Genomic DNA, 19002 nt, shown 5'->3' with positions numbered 1-19002 from the left:
TTTCGACTGAATAATAATAATAATAAAAGTGCGTACAAATAGCGTTGATGTATTAGTTATTTTCTGTCATATATTTTATAAAGATCAGTAAAATCTCCTACGAAAATGTCTTTTATTTTTAAATTTCACATTGTAACACAAAGAAACGTATGTTTTGAACATATTAATGTTGTAGCTACATAAAAATCGCAGGAACACTTTATTCTTTAGGACCACTGAAGCTAATGATTTCCATTTTTTATAGGGGAAAAAATTCAATTCGTCATATTTAAATTTCGGTGGCTGCTTGATTTTATGGTTAAAGTATGATTCGATAAAAATGTACATTTATCCTAAGCTTACTTAGCTGTTGTAGTTTTACTCATTTTAATGTACTAGTGCTCACCAACTCCTTTGTTTTATTTCAGTGTTTAACAAATTAATTTGTGTGTGTATGTAGATACAAATATTTGAATATTGTTCCGTATAACTCTTTTTACGCTTGCCTTTGTGTGGACTGTGTTTTTATTTTTCAGTTTATTGTGTAATTAATGTCGTGAAGAATTACTTGTTACGTCATGGTTATTATCACGACCTTTTTGTCTTTTTTTTTTTATCTTATAGATAAGAACGATTGTGAACCGAATCCTTGTCATAACAATGGAACATGCATCGACTCAGTAGCAGACTTTATTTGTGAATGTCGTCATGGGTGGAAGGGAAAAACGTGCAACTTTAGTGAGTTAAATTTTCAAAACGTTTTGATGGTTATAATTTTACTGAGTCAAAATTAATAATATAAAATCATATAATTTTCGTAAGTTTCAATGCATTAACAAACTTAAGTAAAGAACTTTGATTGCTCTTATTTAAAACTTAAAAAATCACCTTGGTGTTTTTATTACACGCTACATTTTTATGCGTTTGATGTGAATGTTTAGGTTTATTTGTTCCTCGTTTGTTGTTAGTCGCTTAACTTGAAGTTAATTATTAAAACAATGTGTTTAGTAGTGTTTAGGTACAACTTTAGAACTTATTTATTCACAACTATTTGTTGATAACGTATATCATATATATATATATATATATATATATATATATGGAGATATTGGTATCTTCAATTTATTTTTATATTTCTATAGCTGATTTCATTCGAAATTTTATTTTTTTTAAGTTTTTTTCTAACTTTCGGTCAGTGACATGTTACACCTCTCTCACTAAATATACATTTATTCTTAACTTTCTGTAATTTTTATTTATAGTAACTTGTTGCTTTCCGTTGAACGTAACTTTCAAAGTTTGTTACTATTCTTTCTTCGTCCTTCAGCATAAAAATTTAGAAAATTGGTGTTAATTAAGGTTAAGGACGAAGTTTCACTAGATTTTTTATGTTCAAGTAAAGATGTAAATATAATACGAGTCTTGTCAAGTAAAATTATACAGCAGTGACATCCGTAAGGTGACCTGGCTAATCTATTTTTAAATGTTTCACCCTTATACGTGATTTTTTTTTTCAGGACACAGTCATTGTGCTGTTAATCCCTGCGCCAATGGAGGAACATGTACAGATCTCGGAGACAACTTTGTATGTCAGTGCCCACGTGGATTTGAAGGCCATACATGTCAAATAGGTTGGTTAATTTCCAAAAACTTAGACTTTATATATTAGTTTCATAAAATATTACATTTTACTCTCTGCTAATTGTTTATTTTTCTTTGTTTTTAATAAAACACGATTTCACTGTAAACAGATGTTAGTCGATATGTAAAGAATATTAATTATTTGTAGTTAAGCACAAATCTGCACAATGGGCTATCTGTGCTCTGCCCAACCACGGATATCGAAAACCGGTTTCTAGCTTTGTAAGTCCGCAGACATACTGTTGTGCCACTAGGGGGATGGCAAATAATATTCAATCCTTCTTATTTCTTGACGTTAAATATTTTTGTTACATTTGAATAAAATTGCATATGAGAGAGATATAAAATTGAATCACATTCAGTGTAAGAAAAAAAAAAGTCTGGCAACGTTTGTCACGTCGTGTATGCATTTGTTTATACGCTTTCAATAAATTACAGCAAAATCATTCATATTGTTTTGTAAAACCCTAATTTATGTTTCTGATAGTTCTGAACAAATGAAGTTATTACTTTGAAAACAATGAAAATGCACCTTTTAAGCTTGTAGATCTGTGCTTAATAATCGAATTACTTAAGTGCCATGATAACTATTTAAGTTTAACTACACCGTAGTGTTAAATAGTAAACTGTTTTTCTGTGTTTTGAGTACAAACGTTTTATGTCTAAAACGAGCTTATGAAGAAGTTTAGCCCCGTTCTTTTGCTGTAATCACGATAAAAAAGTGAATTTTCTATGTTGTTGACGTGTTTCAAAAAACTGAGGGAATTATTTAAGTTTGTAAACTCAAATGAGAGCAAAACTTTTTCATGCCTTAAAATTTGCAAGAAATTACTCTTATCTGTATCTTCCGTGTAAATAAGATTCACTGAGTAAGTTAGACTTTTGTTGAATTTGAAACTTGTAAGTCATTTATGATGACTGAAATTATAATATTTATTAAGATATGATCCGTGAATTCCAAGACTGGTTTCAGTAAACAATAAATATTTGTTGTTGTTAGGTGTGTTGTTTTTTTCACATTTTATTTCATTTATAAAACTCTGAAATAGGGCGGTAAGCTATGTTGGCATTAGTTAGTTAAGTGGATGTACATCCGTGAGACAGGTAGGACGTAATTCAGAAATTCGTGCAGACTTTTGATGACCTATCTCGCTTCTTATCAAATACTTTTAGGTGTACCGAAAAAAATACGAGTCTTTTTCGTAGAGCGCCATCTGTTAACATATTTAATAACTTTCCCTGTTGAAATATTTCATGTTGTATTCAGTATTTTTATACATAGTATTAATTATAATTGTAATAATTATTACAAAGATCATCGATACTTACACAAGTTACGCGAAATTCAAAACAAACCAAACTTACACAAGTTATGGTGCCTTAGTTTTGGGTATTCTAATTACATTGTTTTCCCGTTTACATTATATTTGATATCTTTCAATACCTAAGAACTTGTATATTCACAGTAATTCTTTTTTTTTTTTTAAAGTAAATTATGTTTTCATGTACTGTATGAATTTACCTAAATGAAATACTGTTTTATAACTGCAGCTAATAATCCCAGTTGTCTCTCCAGTCCATGCCAAAATGGTGGAACCTGTATAAGTGTAAGCATGGGATCAGGGTTTTCCTGTGTATGCAAAGAAGGTTATGAAGGTATATTATGTCAAAATAGTAAGTATTCTTTTAATATAAGAATATATTTGTAGTTTTTTTGTTAATGGAGTTGTTTCATTACAAGTAGAAGTATTTTTTCAGACATTCTCGAGCTATTAACGCTCTTCCACTGTGAAACAAGCCCAGTTGTAAAAAGATCTCCCGTTTTAGTCAAATAAGTAGCTTTATATAATGGATTGCAGTTAGGTGATTGCCTGGATCTAGGTCAAATTTAGTATCATATTGTTTAAATAATTACACCACTTTACTTCGTTGAATAATTTTTGTGTGTCTCACCGAAAATGGCCGCCGTAAGTACTCGCATCACTGTTCTGCTCTATACAATTTCACTTTTCTAAAGGTCTGTCTAAAGCAGGTTCCTTAAAATTAGCAGCACTTAAATTTTTGTGAAAATAAATTTCCATATCGTCTAATGAAATAAATTAACAATGAATTGTACCAGTGAATATGCAGATTAATGGAATTTTATAAATTGTACAAATATTTTGTTTCCATAATATACAAAGTGTCATATCTAGTGTCTAGCACAATAAGAATAAATGTTTATTTGAAAGTTTATTGTAACAAAGTACAGACACAGGTATATAAATTTAAATACGAAAGCTTAAACAATAATATTATTATAGTAGTGTAGTTCTCTGATTGGTGGATTTTTTAAAATCTGGTGAAAACAATTCAATATACAGTTTATATAATGATAATAAAAATACTTTTTAAGTTTTATTTTCTGTTTTAATGTTTCCATTAATGTGAGTAGGTGTATATTATTGTAACCTTCTGTAGTTCTATGTTATAAATGATGTTAATTAATGTAAAATAAGTACATTTATGTGTATAAAATAATTGCAACAGCTAACACATTGAGTGGTTCACTCTCAATCTTGAAATAAAACTATGTATTTCATAACTATCTTGTACAGCATTTATAATTTAATATTTTGCTCCCTCTATATGACAAACATAATACAACATTTAAAAAAAATACAAAAACTTTGGTTTTGGTTTTGAATTTTGCACAAAGCTACTCAAGGCCTACCTGCACTAGCCTTTCCTAATTTAGCAATGTAAGACTAGAGGGAAGGCAACTAGTCATCACCATCCACCTCTAACTCTTGGGCTACTCTTTTACCAATGAATAGTAGGATTGACCGTACATTATAATGCCCCCACGGTTGAAAGGGTGAGCATGTTCGGTGCAACAGTAATTTGTACCCACGACCCTCAGATTACCAGTCGAATGCCTTATCCCATCTGGCCATGCCAGGCCATTACAAAAACTTAACACCATCTGTTTTCTATATCAAAAAACATAAGAACACTCAACATTATTAATGAAAGGTCTCATATAAAGTTTGAATTGTTAAAATATCCAGTCGTATATATTTATATCTCTGGCTCCACACACACATGTAAGAATATCCAATGTTACAACAGACAAATTTACACCCAAAGAAATTTTCTTTGCACATTTATTATAACATCTAAATGTTGAAGTGTCTTCCATAAGCTTTGCCCAAAATGCACAAAAAAAATTTAATTTACAAACTGGGTTATTGGTAATAATGCTCGAGTGCAAAACATAAACCTGTTGAAGAAATCTTAATTTTCAAGTACTTGTTAGGGATCTAAGATTATTCATGATGATGAGAAACCCACTTGAAGTAAAAGTGTATTTCAGGATGACTGGTATGAGTATTAAAACTTTTATTAAAATAAAGTAGAGAACAACGTTTCAACCTTCGTAGGTTATCTACAGGTTAACAAATTAACCTTTGTTCTCTACTTTATTTTCATAAAAGTTTTAATACTAGTTGCCTTGGATCTAAGATTAATTTATTTAAAATGTAAGCCTGGCAGATATTGGAAAGAAAAATTCTTTTATTTAAAGTGTGTACTGCAGCTTTCCCACATTTGTTAATAGAACCATTTGAGCATTTTAGTGAAGTTTTTATATATATGTATCTCTTCCAGGTGTGACTGTAACCATGTCATTTGTTTTTGTCAGATATTGATGATTGCAACCCCAACCCTTGCTACAATAATGGAAGATGTGTGGATGGCATAAACTGGTTTCGGTGCGAATGTGCTAAAGGTTTTGCTGGACCAGACTGTCGTATTAACATTGATGATTGTGCTTCCTCTCCTTGTGCGGAAGGAAGCACTTGCAGAGATGGTATTGCTGACTTTCAGTGTATCTGTCCACCTGGCCAGACAGGAAGACTTTGTAACATAGGTAAACAGTAGTAGAGTTGTTCCTTAAAATTGATTAGACTGTAATAACCCAGAATTTTCTAATCTTTGTATTGCCAGGAGTAAAACATAATTCCAGTTAAGTTATTTTTCTTAAAACCATAAAAAATGTATGCAGTAAAATTAGAAATGCATATACAATTTTGTACAATAGACATACACCTGTTCTGTGTCTGCATACTTAGAAAAAAAAATTCAATATAAAACTTAGAGAAAAGTGAGAGAAGTGGCTGCTTGGAGTTTTGTTGTTTTTTAATTTAATTTTGCTATTATAGTTATTTAGAATAAGTCTTAGCAACTTAATGTAATCCTCCATTCATAAGAACATTCTCCAAGGAGGATGACAAGTTCATTTAAAAACAATCATTACCATGAAAGTTGTTAGTGGACAAAGTAAGTATTAATAAAAGTAGATACCAAACAATAGCTGTAAGTCTTTTGCCTCATATTTTTATTGCACAATATTTTGACAATTCAGAAAGTTATTAATTTAGGTAGACAGAGGTAATATAGATGTTCATTTCTTCTAACAGAAGTAGGAAAGAGACAGTGTGAATGGAATGGATTCATCTACAATCATGGCACCACATGGGATGAAGATTGTAACACATGTCTCTGTCATGACACTGAAGTCACTTGCACCAAGGTATGCTCACTGTCCCTTTTCTTTCTTCAAATAGGGCTCTTTTTACAATATAAAACTTTTTTTTTTATTGACATAAAGTTTTAAAATACAAATATGAATACTAGATGTACTTCCACAGGATTCCCAAAACTGTTCTATTTCAAGAATAACTAAAACCAAAATTACAAATAACAAATATTTTTATTTCTTGCTTTGGAAGTTTGTATATCATGCTGTGTTGTAGCTTACAGAGCATATAATACTTCTCATGATTCATGACATGCACATGTTTTACTGATGCCCAACTGTACAAATTTCAATACTGAACATCCCCTATTGGACATCATTTTAGTTTTAATTGACTGACTGGCAGGCAAAAGTACTGTATAGTAGTGTGAATGATTAAAATAGGTGACCCCTCCAGATAACCTTTGACCCTTACCAGGGAAATTAAGTTACATATGACACCAAAACAGTTATAAGAAACTAAAAAAGTAACTCCCAACCTAGCTCTAACATGTAATTTTTTTAACAGTGTAAAGAAAGAACAAATACTCAAAATTCTTCAATGTTACCAATACTCGTAACAAAACAACAAACAAAAAGCACAAAATCAGAGTTAATGTACCCCCTACATGCCAATATGTCTATGTAACAACATACAACTCTACAGAATAATTATATTTATGGGTTTCCCAAGTATGTATTTCCACTCTCAGTCTGATTGTCCAAACCCATTATAATTTGAAAACATTCTAAATTGAGTCATCTCTAATTTTTCCAGAAATTGAAAACAAATCCAAAATTTAAACTTTTATTTTGGTCTAGTTCTGTTCAAAGCTCAAATTTCTTAAACCAAGTGTAATTCTAGAAACATGTTTAGAGACTCTTTCCAACATGTTAATATCATTATTACCATGTGTTGGTGACTCGTTGTGCAGATTCAAACATTAGCCAATTAGGTAAGTTAATTTAATTATTTGTTAAGATACAAATTTACTTTATGGAAGCTATCACTGTCGTGTACAATGTGTTATTATTATTTTGATTAAGAAGATGAATCTGCAACCTACATCTTCAAATAATAAATTCATGTAAAATTAAATATTTGCTTTTAACATGAGGATTGGAAAATGTTTTAGTACAAAACAAAAACTAGTGTGAAAGAGAGACTTAATTTATAATTGTTGTTTTAACATGTTGATATATTTTGTATGTGAACAGTCTTATGGAGCAAGTGAAAATCTAAGTAACATACTATAGGTACTACTTTTGCCATATTTTTTAGTTTAACAGTGGTCTAACTATTGTCATTGGTCATTTTAGTTTTGGTGTGGCTTCCCTAATTGCTTGGCTGACCCAAACTCAACAGGGGAAAAGATTCATTGTCCTCATGGACAGGAGTGTGCCCCTAATTTCCACAGTACCTGTTTTATTCCTCCTTGCCCTTCAATAGGAATTTGTGTGTCCAAGGAAAATGCTACCAAGAGCTCCATGGCTGGACTGATTCCAAACACAAAATGTAAACCAAATTCAGCAGAGCTGGGAAACAACTGTGCTACTGTTACTTTAGTGTTCAATCGGAGTAAAATACTACAGGTAAAGTTTAAATGTTTCTTTCATATCATTTTAATACAAAACGATATAAATATTGGTTGTAATAAATGTGAAAGTCCTTTTTTATAGAAAGTGTTTGATTTGTGATATTTTAAGTAACTGTGTATTTTCCAACTTGTAATGCACAATTTTACACTCAAACATCAGGCTTAACAAAAGTAACCCTTAACATACTAACAATAAAGTTTTCACATTAGATTTTAATTTTACTATCTTTGTAAAATGACTTGTAAGAGTGAGTGTACTTTTGAAGGATATGTATAGATGTTTATCAGAAAATGAAAAAGAGATTATTGGTTGAAGATACCCATATTCCAGTTTGACCAGACTTTGGACAGACCATCAGCAGAATATATTTTTAGTATTCTGACATATTGCAAGTGCATAGCTAGGGACTGACTAATGCGTAGGCACACTGTCACAGTTGACACACATGACTCAATTGACTCCCCAGTTTGTCGTCATTTTAAGTTATAAATTAGTTTTGTTGTTTCTAATTTGATCTTTGCTACTTGACCCATTTTGGGTTCCAGAAGCTGATTGACTGGTACTAGGTCTAACTTTCTTTCAGTCTGTGCATCTGTGGAAGGTGGCTTGGAAAGCTGTTGCTTGACAAAAACAACTCCTTGACTGTGATTTGAAAATTAGAAATAAGTGAATTTTTGTATATGTTGGAAAAATGTAAAGATCGAACAGAATATACAGAACATTTGTTGAACCAAGGTTTAAGGATGTGCTTTTATCTGGCAATGGTCACATATTAATTAATGTTTGTGTTTAAATATATGTGTTTTTCCCCCACCAAACCTGCCTGCCAAATAAAACTCATGACATGTTTGATTGTTAATTTTGTAATCATTCATTTTTTTGAACCAAAGCTTTTAAGTTATAATTTGAATTTTTAATTTACTTTTAATATATAGAAATTAAAGTTTTTGAGCCTATAAACATGCCTTTAGGTAAGAATTTTTGTGTTTGTTTTTGTGACATATTATTATGATACATAATAATACAGTTCTGTATTCTTGAATAATGTAAAAAACTTAAGATGATAACAAACAAATTTATTCTTTATAGGCAGAAGTTTTTTCATATTCTTATCTAAAAACTAATTACATGTGGAATACATCTTTAAAATGTATTATCTTCTTTCACAAATGTGTATCAATCTTAAACCTATATTAATGTTTTAATGATTCACTTGGGACTGATTGCATATTTTTTCTTATTACAGGGACTGACAGTCGAAGGTTTGTGTATGCAGATACGAAGGTTACCCAAGCAGCTGAACCATACACCAGTTTATACAGTTTTTATTCTTTGTGATCAAGTACAAGGTGTACCAGATAGCATAGAAGTGACAGTGGTAAGAAACATTTTACAACAATAGGCAGAGAAATGAATTAGAAAGCAAAAAAATTCCATATTTGGAATGTAAAAAAACCATCAGTTACTACTTTGTAAGTAGATTTTGGAGTTTAATGTAAGTTACTCAAAATCAGAAGGGAAAAAATATGTAAAAGTAATCTAGTGAACTTACTTTAAGTTTGGTTTAAAATGTTTCTTTTTTATATAGTTTAATATTCTTAAAATTTGATTCAGTGTGAGATGTGATGTTGCTTTTATTACTTTCCATGGATCAGTCACTGACTCTTTTGCTGTTATTTTTTATAGAGAAATACATCAACATTCCAAAATCAGCAAAGCTTAATTAAAAGTATAAGATTTAACCAATAATTTGATGTATTGAAATATGAAAACATTTTAAATCATAAAAGTGTAAGCTCAGTATTCACATTAATATGGAACCCATATTTTAATCACTTTTTTATTGTAAATGCAACTTCTTTTATTCATTAAAATTTGAATGAATTGTAAGTATTTTGTAATTTTTTTTCTTTTTATCAGTCAAGTAATGGAGATCCTTCCTTTGAAACCTATAAATATGTTAGTAACATAGCAAAATGGCTGGCAGACAGAATAGGCCATAAACGATCTAACAGTACGTCTTTAGGTGCTGTGATAGAAGTAAAAGTGAAGACCTCTCTTCTTGCTTCCACTCATGGTAAGAAAAAATATAAAAAGTATTTAAATGGTAATATTTTGTATTAAAAAAATTAAAAATTTATTTTTGCTGTCATTTTCTAAAGCTATTTATAGGTCTTGTTTGTTTTCTGATATATTTATGAAATTGTTTCATCATTGACACTAGTTGGCCTGATAATAAACCCATAAACCTTCTTAAAACAAAGCCTAGTTTTTAATTCCTCTATGAAAAATCACTTTATTTAAAAAATAATTATAAAAGAAGATCTTATTAGTTTAAAGTTGTTTCTGAAATATACAATTAAAGTGTTTTTTAATCTACTTTCATGTATGTTTATCTGGATTAAAATGTTGTCTAGTTACCTGTTTACCATGAAATTTATTGTTTCAACAGCAACTTTCAAATGTTTAATTTAGAATTAAATATTTAATTAATTGAAATACAACATAGTTTAACTACAATTTTCTAGAAAGATGGAATTTTTTCAAGAAGTCTTGCATGTTTCAATATAATAAATTTTATTATAAAAGCTTTATGTTGAGTGTGGACATATTTAAAGTAACTGATATAATTGCATATGGTTAGGCACAGCATAATGGTTAGCATTGTGAAATGTGAATCAAAATATCCATGGTTTTGAGATGTTATGTTTTTGACACATACTTTATATCTTTAGCTGTGGGTGCATTACAAAAGTGACAGCTAATCTCATTATTTGGTTCAGAGAGCCAAACAAAACCCCTGTAGTGGCATATTCTACTTGCTGGCTACCCTTATTTTTATCAGTAGTTGAAAATTAAGAATATCTTTAACTGTACCTTAAGGATCTGTGATCTGAGTTAAATTGGCATGTGCATAAGATGTTCCAGTTTAAAATTCCAATTTCATAATATCCCATGTAATTTTTTTTGCAAAGGTAACACAGTAGTCATGAGGGACAATAATAAACTACTGGATGAGAACAAGGCTTATAAATAAGTCATTTATTTAGGTTGTATGATCTTCTAGTTATGGTGTGTTTTTTGTTTTGTTTTTTCCAATTCACACCTGAAAAATAGTTTTCCAGAAAAGTTAAATATTTTGTTCTAAAAACGTTAAAATGTAAGTTATATGAAATATGACTTCTGTTATCCAGCCTCTTTCTGTTTAGTCTTAAGTGTTTTTTTTGTTTTTTTTTCATATTTCATTGTAACATAATTAACAATTTTCACTTTAGTGATCAGAAATAATAATATGGTTTTTGTTATTCATTAATAATCAATCAGTCACATTAAATTTTTCATTGTCATGGGCACAGGATATTCAACATGTTGGTAAAGTTGGGGGGAAAAACTTGTTTGTAAATGCTCTGAAATTTTCAGTAATACCAAAATTTTCTGCTCCCACTCATGCTTATGTGTCCTCTTCTTGAGTACTGCTAGTTGAGAATGTTTCACAACCATGAGAAAGGGTATTCCATTTCAAACTTCCCCTTGTTTACCAGTTTTGGATACGTAATGAAATATTAAAAAATGTCTCTATTTGTTTTCCTACTGTGCATCTGAGAATGAACAAGTAGAATTGTTTATCAATAAAGGTAACATTGAAAGAGATAATGTAAAACTATTTCAGTTGTGCTTTATTTATAACAGTTTAGATCTTTTTTTTTAAAACAGAATATAATACATTAAGTAGAAGTACTGCATTACTACATTACTCTGTAGAATTTTGGTTGAGACAAAGTTCACAGAGTTGCTGAGAGTGTTGGTTTATTCTCTCTCACTATAGGACCTGGCTACTTGGTCCCAGTGCTTGTATCCCTCTTAGCTTTACTGCTGCTAGCTTGTTTCATTGGGGTTGGACTCTGGTATTATCGTCATCATAATCGGAGAAAAGGATCCTTGGTTCACCATCGTCAGCCACTGCGTCACTCAATCAGCAGTAAATTAGAGCAGTTTGAAGAAGAAGAAAAGTCAAATAATCAGAATGAAGAAAATCTGAGACGGTATCACAATCCTCTTCATACAAGTAATGATTTGAAGGAAAAGCTGAGTTTGCCAAATCTGAGCGATTCCACAGAGATGACACAAGTAGACAACATTAATGACTCCTCCCACATTCCTCAAAAAATATACAAAGCTCAGTCTGTAGAATCACAAAAAAACATCACTCCCACAAATCTTACAGAAAAAGCTTTGGAGAAAGACAACAATCTTAAATCTCATCAAAGAAGGCCATCTGGAAAAGAAGTCATAGTATAGAAATTATTAGGGTTTTAAACCCCATGATCTTGTTAACTATTGCTGCATGCCACGGAGATGATGATGTCTCCAATGTGTGTCTTTAATATAACCAGTCATTATGTGATGTTTGAAAATAATTTATTTCTGGAATATACTCCTGATTGACAAAAGATCTCAATGCTGTGTTCTACTTTAGTGATTATGGACCAACTCTTCAGACAATATTAGGAGATATTAAGTTAAGAACATGACTGAAGTAAGAATAAAAACTGACATTTTATATTCAGCACCACAAAAGGTGTTTCACAGTAGTCCTACAATTTCATAAAGCCTTGCATGAGTGCACATGTAAGTTTGAACATCTCTATGTAGCTGTATTACAGAAGTAGCCAGTCATTCCAAACAATTCACAACCATTTCCTTCATCTATCTTCTATTCATGGTGCACACTGTTGCATAGTAAAGTCATTGTCATCTAAGTCTAAGCAACAACAGAAACTGTTGCAACTTACAGAAGAAGAATACCATTAGCAGAGAGTGTTGTAGAGATTTATGAGCTTATATATATGCTTAAATTAGAAAAAAAGAAATTGTTTTAATGCTTAAAACATTGTTTGAGGCATCCAAAAGAGGAAAGCACAGACGTTAAGACTGTAGAGGTTCAAGTGTGTATATATGTAAATACCAGGTATTTTTTCTTGTATATTTGTTGAATTAAGTTATGAAAAAGGGCAGTATTTATATAGGTACCATAGTGGGAATGTTCAGAACATTAACACAGGTTATGTTGTGTTTTATTTGTTGCTTTTACTTGTAATATTTACTGCAGAATTGGATATTTGATTTCAGTAGAAAAGGTCAAAGGTTGTGAAGTGTTTTATGTACTTAAACAAGCATGCTTCGGTAACATTACAGCAAATTCATCCAGCTTTCAACTTACGTATGTTAGTTATAAATAAAGAATTGAACAAATGTTTTTACTTTTATTTTTGACTCCTCTATTTTCTGCTTTACTGAGAATGATATGATACAGAATATGTGGGAAAGTAATTTTCCATTTGCTAAACACACAACTTTTTTTTTTCCATTATTATTATTTTTTTTAATTTCACACACATTTAACCACATAATTGTTACATATTTTAATTATCTTGATCCAGTTTATTTTAATAATTTCTGCTGATGGTATCAGTGACGATACCTCAAAATGTATTTACTTGGAAATAAGGTACGTAGAAAACGAAAATTTCCAAAAAAAGTATTTTTACAAAATTTGCTCAAAGTTTCCATTCCTGAATTATAATTATTTTTCTAAAAAAAAAAAACAACGTAAATTTTGATAGGAAATGTAATGTGATAGGTCTGGTTTAGCTGATAAAGTGGTAGTATAATTTATACTTGGGCCAAAAGGTGTAAAACCTGTTTTTATTTTATGGTTTTTGTTGTATTCTTTCTATCAAGTATTATACATGTTCTCACTTTCTGTCATAGTGTACAAATGTGTCTAAAACCACAAAAACCACTCAGATTGTTTTTTTTATCTTTAACCTAATATTGTTTGTAATTTTTACAACTGTTAAATTTTTTTTCACTTAATATAAATGATAAATTAATGTAATTTGTCAGTGTATTAACAATATTTTCTCATTAGCCATAAATTCTAGATGAAACTAGTAGACACGTGTTTCTGATATCTATTGATTTTTTATTTATTTATTTACTCTAACATTTTGCTGCATATAGACTAGGTTGATTAGGTTTGAGTAAAATGTTCCAAAAATGACCTGGAGATGTGTTTCATTATTATTTGAATCTCTTATTTTTAGTATCAGTATGTTCTTTGTGTTTCAGCGGAATGTTTCCATTATAATCAAAGGTGTCAGCTTTGTTCTAGAGAATATTTGAGATACAGAAGTAAAATGATTACCCTTATTTTTACTGAAGTATTCATCTATGTTTTATGGTTATAAATCTCTGTAGACATATTAAGGTGAGACATACTTGTTTTATATCATTCTTTAAGATTAATCATGCTTAGATGAAAGTTGTGGTAGATTTGTATTTTTCTGTGAATAAATTAGGTATCAGAATGGAAGTCATAAATGAAGTAATAAAGTAGATGCACGTCCAAGGTCCAAGTATCTCTCATTACAACTACGATTCTGTAACAGTACTTTTATTATAAATATACAAATTTAATAAAATGTTTTGATAATGAAATAAAAATTGTAATGTTAGTATATTGTATATTTTAATATCTGGTGCTTTTTCCACTGTTATTGAAAATTTATGATGAAAAATATACCAATAATCTAACATGTTTTGAGACACAGGTTTTAAATTAGTTATTTTATTTTATGGACTTATGACACTTTATGGAAATTCTGTTGTTAAGAAAAGGCTATAAATTTTATTATGGCTCATATATTAATAGTTTTAATTTAGTTTTGTTTTGGCTCTTGTCTTATTTTAACATAAATTTCATTAGAAATGATGTTCTGACTAAAAATAACATTAAATTACTTTGCAGATCTCTGAATTAGTGCTCAAAACTTTAATATTAACATTACTCTTTTGTACACTTTGTTTTAAAAAATTTCAGTTGAAACCTGAAGTCTTGTTAAACATCATCTAATAAGAAACTGAAATGAAACTTTTTTTTTTCCAACTACAAAGTGCTAAGTATATATTAATTGAAAGCAAGAAAATATACGTTATTTGTAAAAGTTCTTAAGGTTTAAAATCTTACTAAATGCTAAGAAAAGTTTTTGCTTGACTTTTAACAAGCAGAGTATATTTTGTGTTTTAGAAACAAATAATTTTACATTCAGGTGTAAAAAGTTGTTATCTACAAGAGCGAAAAGTGTGTACAAAAAATATTGGATGAAAAACATGTTAATGCAACATTATGCTACTAATTATTTTTAATCATGTCAAAGTCAATTATTTTGGTACTAGGGCTTAGAACTATTGTAAATTTAAAAGTGTTTTTGTAAAAGTGTATAAAACAAATAATTTAGCTATAGGTAAAGCTTCTTGTAAAATTTGAACTTTTCTGTGTCTTAGTGCGTATCTTAGCACAGTGAAGATTTACATTAAGTGATAATGCTGTGTAATTGCAACTAAATTTGTGTATAATAAATTCAGAAAATAAAATGGAAGTGTGAAGATTACTGAGTCACAATAAGAAATTGTTTTTACAATACAACTTTACTGTATGCTACTACCTGTACAAAATTGTAAAGATTAGAAGTTATCAATTAACAAATACACTCTTAACGTTTACTGCCTGTACTGAAACCATCACTTACGATGTTGTTGGCCTTAACTTGCTAATTATTTAATTGTTGGAAATGTTAGATTTTTTTTTTTCAATTTGTACTTATAAAATATATTTCTGTAACTTATGCACATAGCATATAGCCCATCAAAAATTACGGGACAGGTACTACAACCCCCACCCATTAATATACTCTAACCTCACATTTCATGAGTGGCTGAAATAATTACATTTTAGGAGGTCAAGCCTTGCTAACAAGGAGAGAGAAAAGTACAGTAAAGGCATTAAAACATCAGTAAACTCCTTTGTTACCTAATCGAAATTAAGATCATTTATGAAATGAGTTCATAGTGTATTCATTGGATAATTATTGGTAAAAATCCAATTAAATTAACAATTTCTGATATATAGAAAAGTCACCTCGTTTAGGTAACACTACGTTCCAATTACGGAGTTTGTTATATTGTTTAGCACAAAAGTGTAATTTAATATTGTTGTTAATCTTTGTACTGAAAGTATAAAATAAAACATAGAGACAACAAAACTTGAAAATTTTTTGTTAATGTTCGTTGATTAAAACGATTTGCTGTTTTTTTCTAATTAAAAACTGATAATATAACAGTAAACAGTTTAATTCAGAAACGATTTAAAATTCAATAATTTCTTTTACATTTCATGATAACTGTAATGCGCTTGTCATGTGTGTTTCTTACAGCAAAACCACATCAGTCTATCTGCTTTGTCTACTGAGGGAAATCAGACCCCTGATTTTAGCGTTGTAAATTCTAAGACTTACCGCTAACCCAACAGGGGACTAATACGCTTGGCTTTAGGATTATTAATCCTAACACTTACTACACTTATAAAGATTCATGACACCCCTTCCTCACACAGCCATTTTGCACCCCTGACACTAAATTTGTAATATGCAGACAGTAATCAAACTCTTCTATCTGGTTAAATATATTTTGCATTTTATGGCTCCTCCTATTTGGAGAAATCAAGCATTATATGGTACACATTGGCTTTTATGTAGGTTAGATTCCATATATGAGGGTAAAAGCAATTATGAATCATTATTTATAATAAAAAAATATTTTAAGAGCTCACAAATCTTTAAAAAGAATGATACTTACACTTATTTCAAGTTACATGTCCTATTATAAACATCAAAACATAAACATTCATTTTAAACTAAAGTTTATCCAAGGTTCTTAAAATTAATGTTGTATATTTATAAGGTCACAAGTAGTTGTTGTTAGTAATAGTATTTTGAACCTAAATGGGACCATTATGTGATAAATAAGCTAAAGTGACAGGTCGGGGCCCCTTAGGTTCAAACATAGTTGTGACAAATGTAGAAGTGTTGAACAGAGTAAGGGTACACCCAGTGATCACAACCAACACTTTATGGCTACTCTTGATAAAATAACAGTTGATTTTGGAGTCATAATGGCCCTCTCTCTACTAATGAATACAGTTCATATAACTGAAAGCATGTTTGGTAGTATATCTTGATGATTTAAGATCACTTTAAAAAGTTATATTCAGTGTTACTACAATTAAAATATGACTTTTAAACTTGCATTGGAAACCTAGGCCCGGCATGGCCTAGCGCGTAAGGCGTGTGACTCGTAATCCGAGGGTCGCGGGTTCGCGCCCGCGTCGCGCTAAACATGCTCGCCCTCCCAGCCGTGGGGGTGTATAATGTGACGGTCAATCCCACTATTCGTTGGTAAAGAGTAGCCCAAGAGTTGGCGGTGGGTGGTGATGACTAGCTGCCTTCCCTCTAGTCTTACACTGCTAAATTAGGGACGGCTAGCACAGATAGCCCTCGAGTAGCTTTGTGCGAAATTCCCAAACAAACAAACAAAGCATTGGAAACCTGTATAGGCTAGATACTTCCCAGTTTTAAAATCTTTTCTGAAACTAGAATGCTGTTTTTCTAGAAACCACAGCAAAATTATGTTTCATTTTGATATTTGAAGAATTATTCCAAAGTGGTTCCAGACATAATTTACAGAAAAGATTTTATTGAAAAAAAAATTGAATTGAAATTTGTTTGCCATGTTAAATGTGTTGTTGTAAGGCCTAATTGTTGAGAGAAAATTAGCCGTGTAAGGACCAAACTGCAATCATTTTTGTTTTCCTACTTTAACAAACATTTCTAGATAACCTACTGAAAGACTTGTTTAAAAATAAAACATAATCTTAACAACTTATTGAACGGTATATGTTAACAAACTGTGTTAGCACAAATAAACTCTAAAATAAGTTATAAACCTCTCCATCATTAACTATTTAGTTTAAAATTTTCTGTTTAGACAAGGGATAAAAATTTACTCCTATACGTGTGATAGTGTCCCTACTTTAAAACATAATATCTGGAAGATAAAAAATACTACTAACTAACCAACTTCACGACAACACTAGAGTTGCAGAACAAATCATTAAAATAAAAAAATATTATAAGAACAACACAAACCAAAATCAAATATCACAAAATACAAAACAAATGCTTTGAAAAAAATAAATTGTTTTTTTCTCTCACAAAGGTGAAGTTACAGTTATTATGGAGATAACTAACTATGAAGATAAAATTTAAGCTCCGTTATTCAAACCTTATTACCAACAGCTGAAGTATAATCCTATGGCCTCACAATAAAATTAAAAAGAACGTAATAAACTTTTTAAAGTTATCTTGAATCAACGAGAGCAATTACTAAAAAAGTATAAACTGCAACCCCGAAATGGTATATTCCTTGAACTTAGTGCATTATTCAAGATGTACAAATCAAATGTTAGAATAATTATCACATCTTCTCTGAAACCTTCCTTATTGTTAAAATGTATTAGCAATATCTTTGCAATGAGTTCTTGAAAGAACCTTGATATCGTAAACTAAACTGATTTTTGTGTAAGTATTACAATCTATTTAACGAAACAACACCAAATAGGAAATTTGATTCTAACTTGGGCCTGGCATGGCCTAGCACGTAAGGCGTGCGACTCGTAATCCGAGGGTCGCGGGTTCGCGCCCGCGTCGCACCAAACATGCCCGCCCTCCCAGCCGTGGGGGCGTTATAATGTGACGGTCAATCCCACTATTCGTTGGTAAAGAGTAGCCCAAGAGTTGGCGGTGGGTGGTGATGACTAGCTGCCTTCCCTCTAGTCTTACACTGCTAAATTAGGGACGGCTAGCACAGATAGCCCTCGAGTAGCTTTGTGCGAAATTCCCAAACAAACAAACAAAGCATTGGAAACCTGTATAGGCTAGATACTTCCCAGTTTTAAAATCTTTTCTGAAACTAGAATGCTGTTTTTCTAGAAACCACAGCAAAATTATGTTTCATTTTGATATTTGAAGAATTATTCCAAAGTGGTTCCAGACATAATTTACAGAAAAGATTTTATTGAAAAAAAAATTGAATTGAAATTTGTTTGCCATGTTAAATGTGTTGTTGTAAGGCCTAATTGTTGAGAGAAAATTAGCCGTGTAAGGACCAAACTGCAATCATTTTTGTTTTCCTACTTTAACAAACATTTCTAGATAACCTACTGAAAGACTTGTTTAAAAATAAAACATAATCTTAACAACTTATTGAACGGTATATGTTAACAAACTGTGTTAGCACAAATAAACTCTAAAATAAGTTATAAACCT

The 19002-nt window shown here is 30.5% G+C and overlaps 1 protein-coding gene and 1 long non-coding RNA gene across 5 annotated transcripts in view; one reads left to right on the top strand and one right to left on the bottom strand.

Moving 5' to 3' along the window:
• The window catches only part of Ser (protein serrate), a 115658-nt gene extending 100430 nt beyond the window's left edge, over nt 1-15228 (top strand). For all 4 annotated transcript variants that reach the window (XM_076456601.1, XM_076456600.1, XM_076456599.1 and 1 more), the window contains exons 13-21: nt 604-717; nt 1497-1610; nt 3172-3294; nt 5303-5530; nt 6081-6193; nt 7499-7771; nt 9024-9155; nt 9698-9854; nt 11604-15228. In XM_076456601.1, the coding sequence (XP_076312716.1) occupies nt 604-717; nt 1497-1610; nt 3172-3294; nt 5303-5530; nt 6081-6193; nt 7499-7771; nt 9024-9155; nt 9698-9854; nt 11604-12076 (1727 nt within the window). In that variant the 3' untranslated portion in view covers nt 12077-15228. The remainder of the gene's footprint in view (nt 1-603; nt 718-1496; nt 1611-3171; nt 3295-5302; nt 5531-6080; nt 6194-7498; nt 7772-9023; nt 9156-9697; nt 9855-11603) is intronic.
• On the bottom strand, nt 14222-18040 carry LOC143226096 (uncharacterized). Its single transcript, XR_013014290.1, has 2 exons — nt 17224-18040; nt 14222-16933 (listed from the first exon to the last, which is right to left on the bottom strand). It is a non-coding gene; the product is annotated as an uncharacterized LOC143226096 (long non-coding RNA).
• Nucleotides 18041-19002: the final 962 nt, after the last annotated feature.

Source organism: Tachypleus tridentatus, chromosome 9 (genome assembly GCF_004210375.1).
Source record: "Tachypleus tridentatus isolate NWPU-2018 chromosome 9, ASM421037v1, whole genome shotgun sequence".
Lineage (NCBI taxonomy): Eukaryota > Metazoa > Arthropoda > Merostomata > Xiphosura > Limulidae > Tachypleus > Tachypleus tridentatus.
The sequence above is the reverse complement of the archived record's forward strand: the minus strand, read 5'-3'. Positions and strand labels throughout refer to the sequence as shown.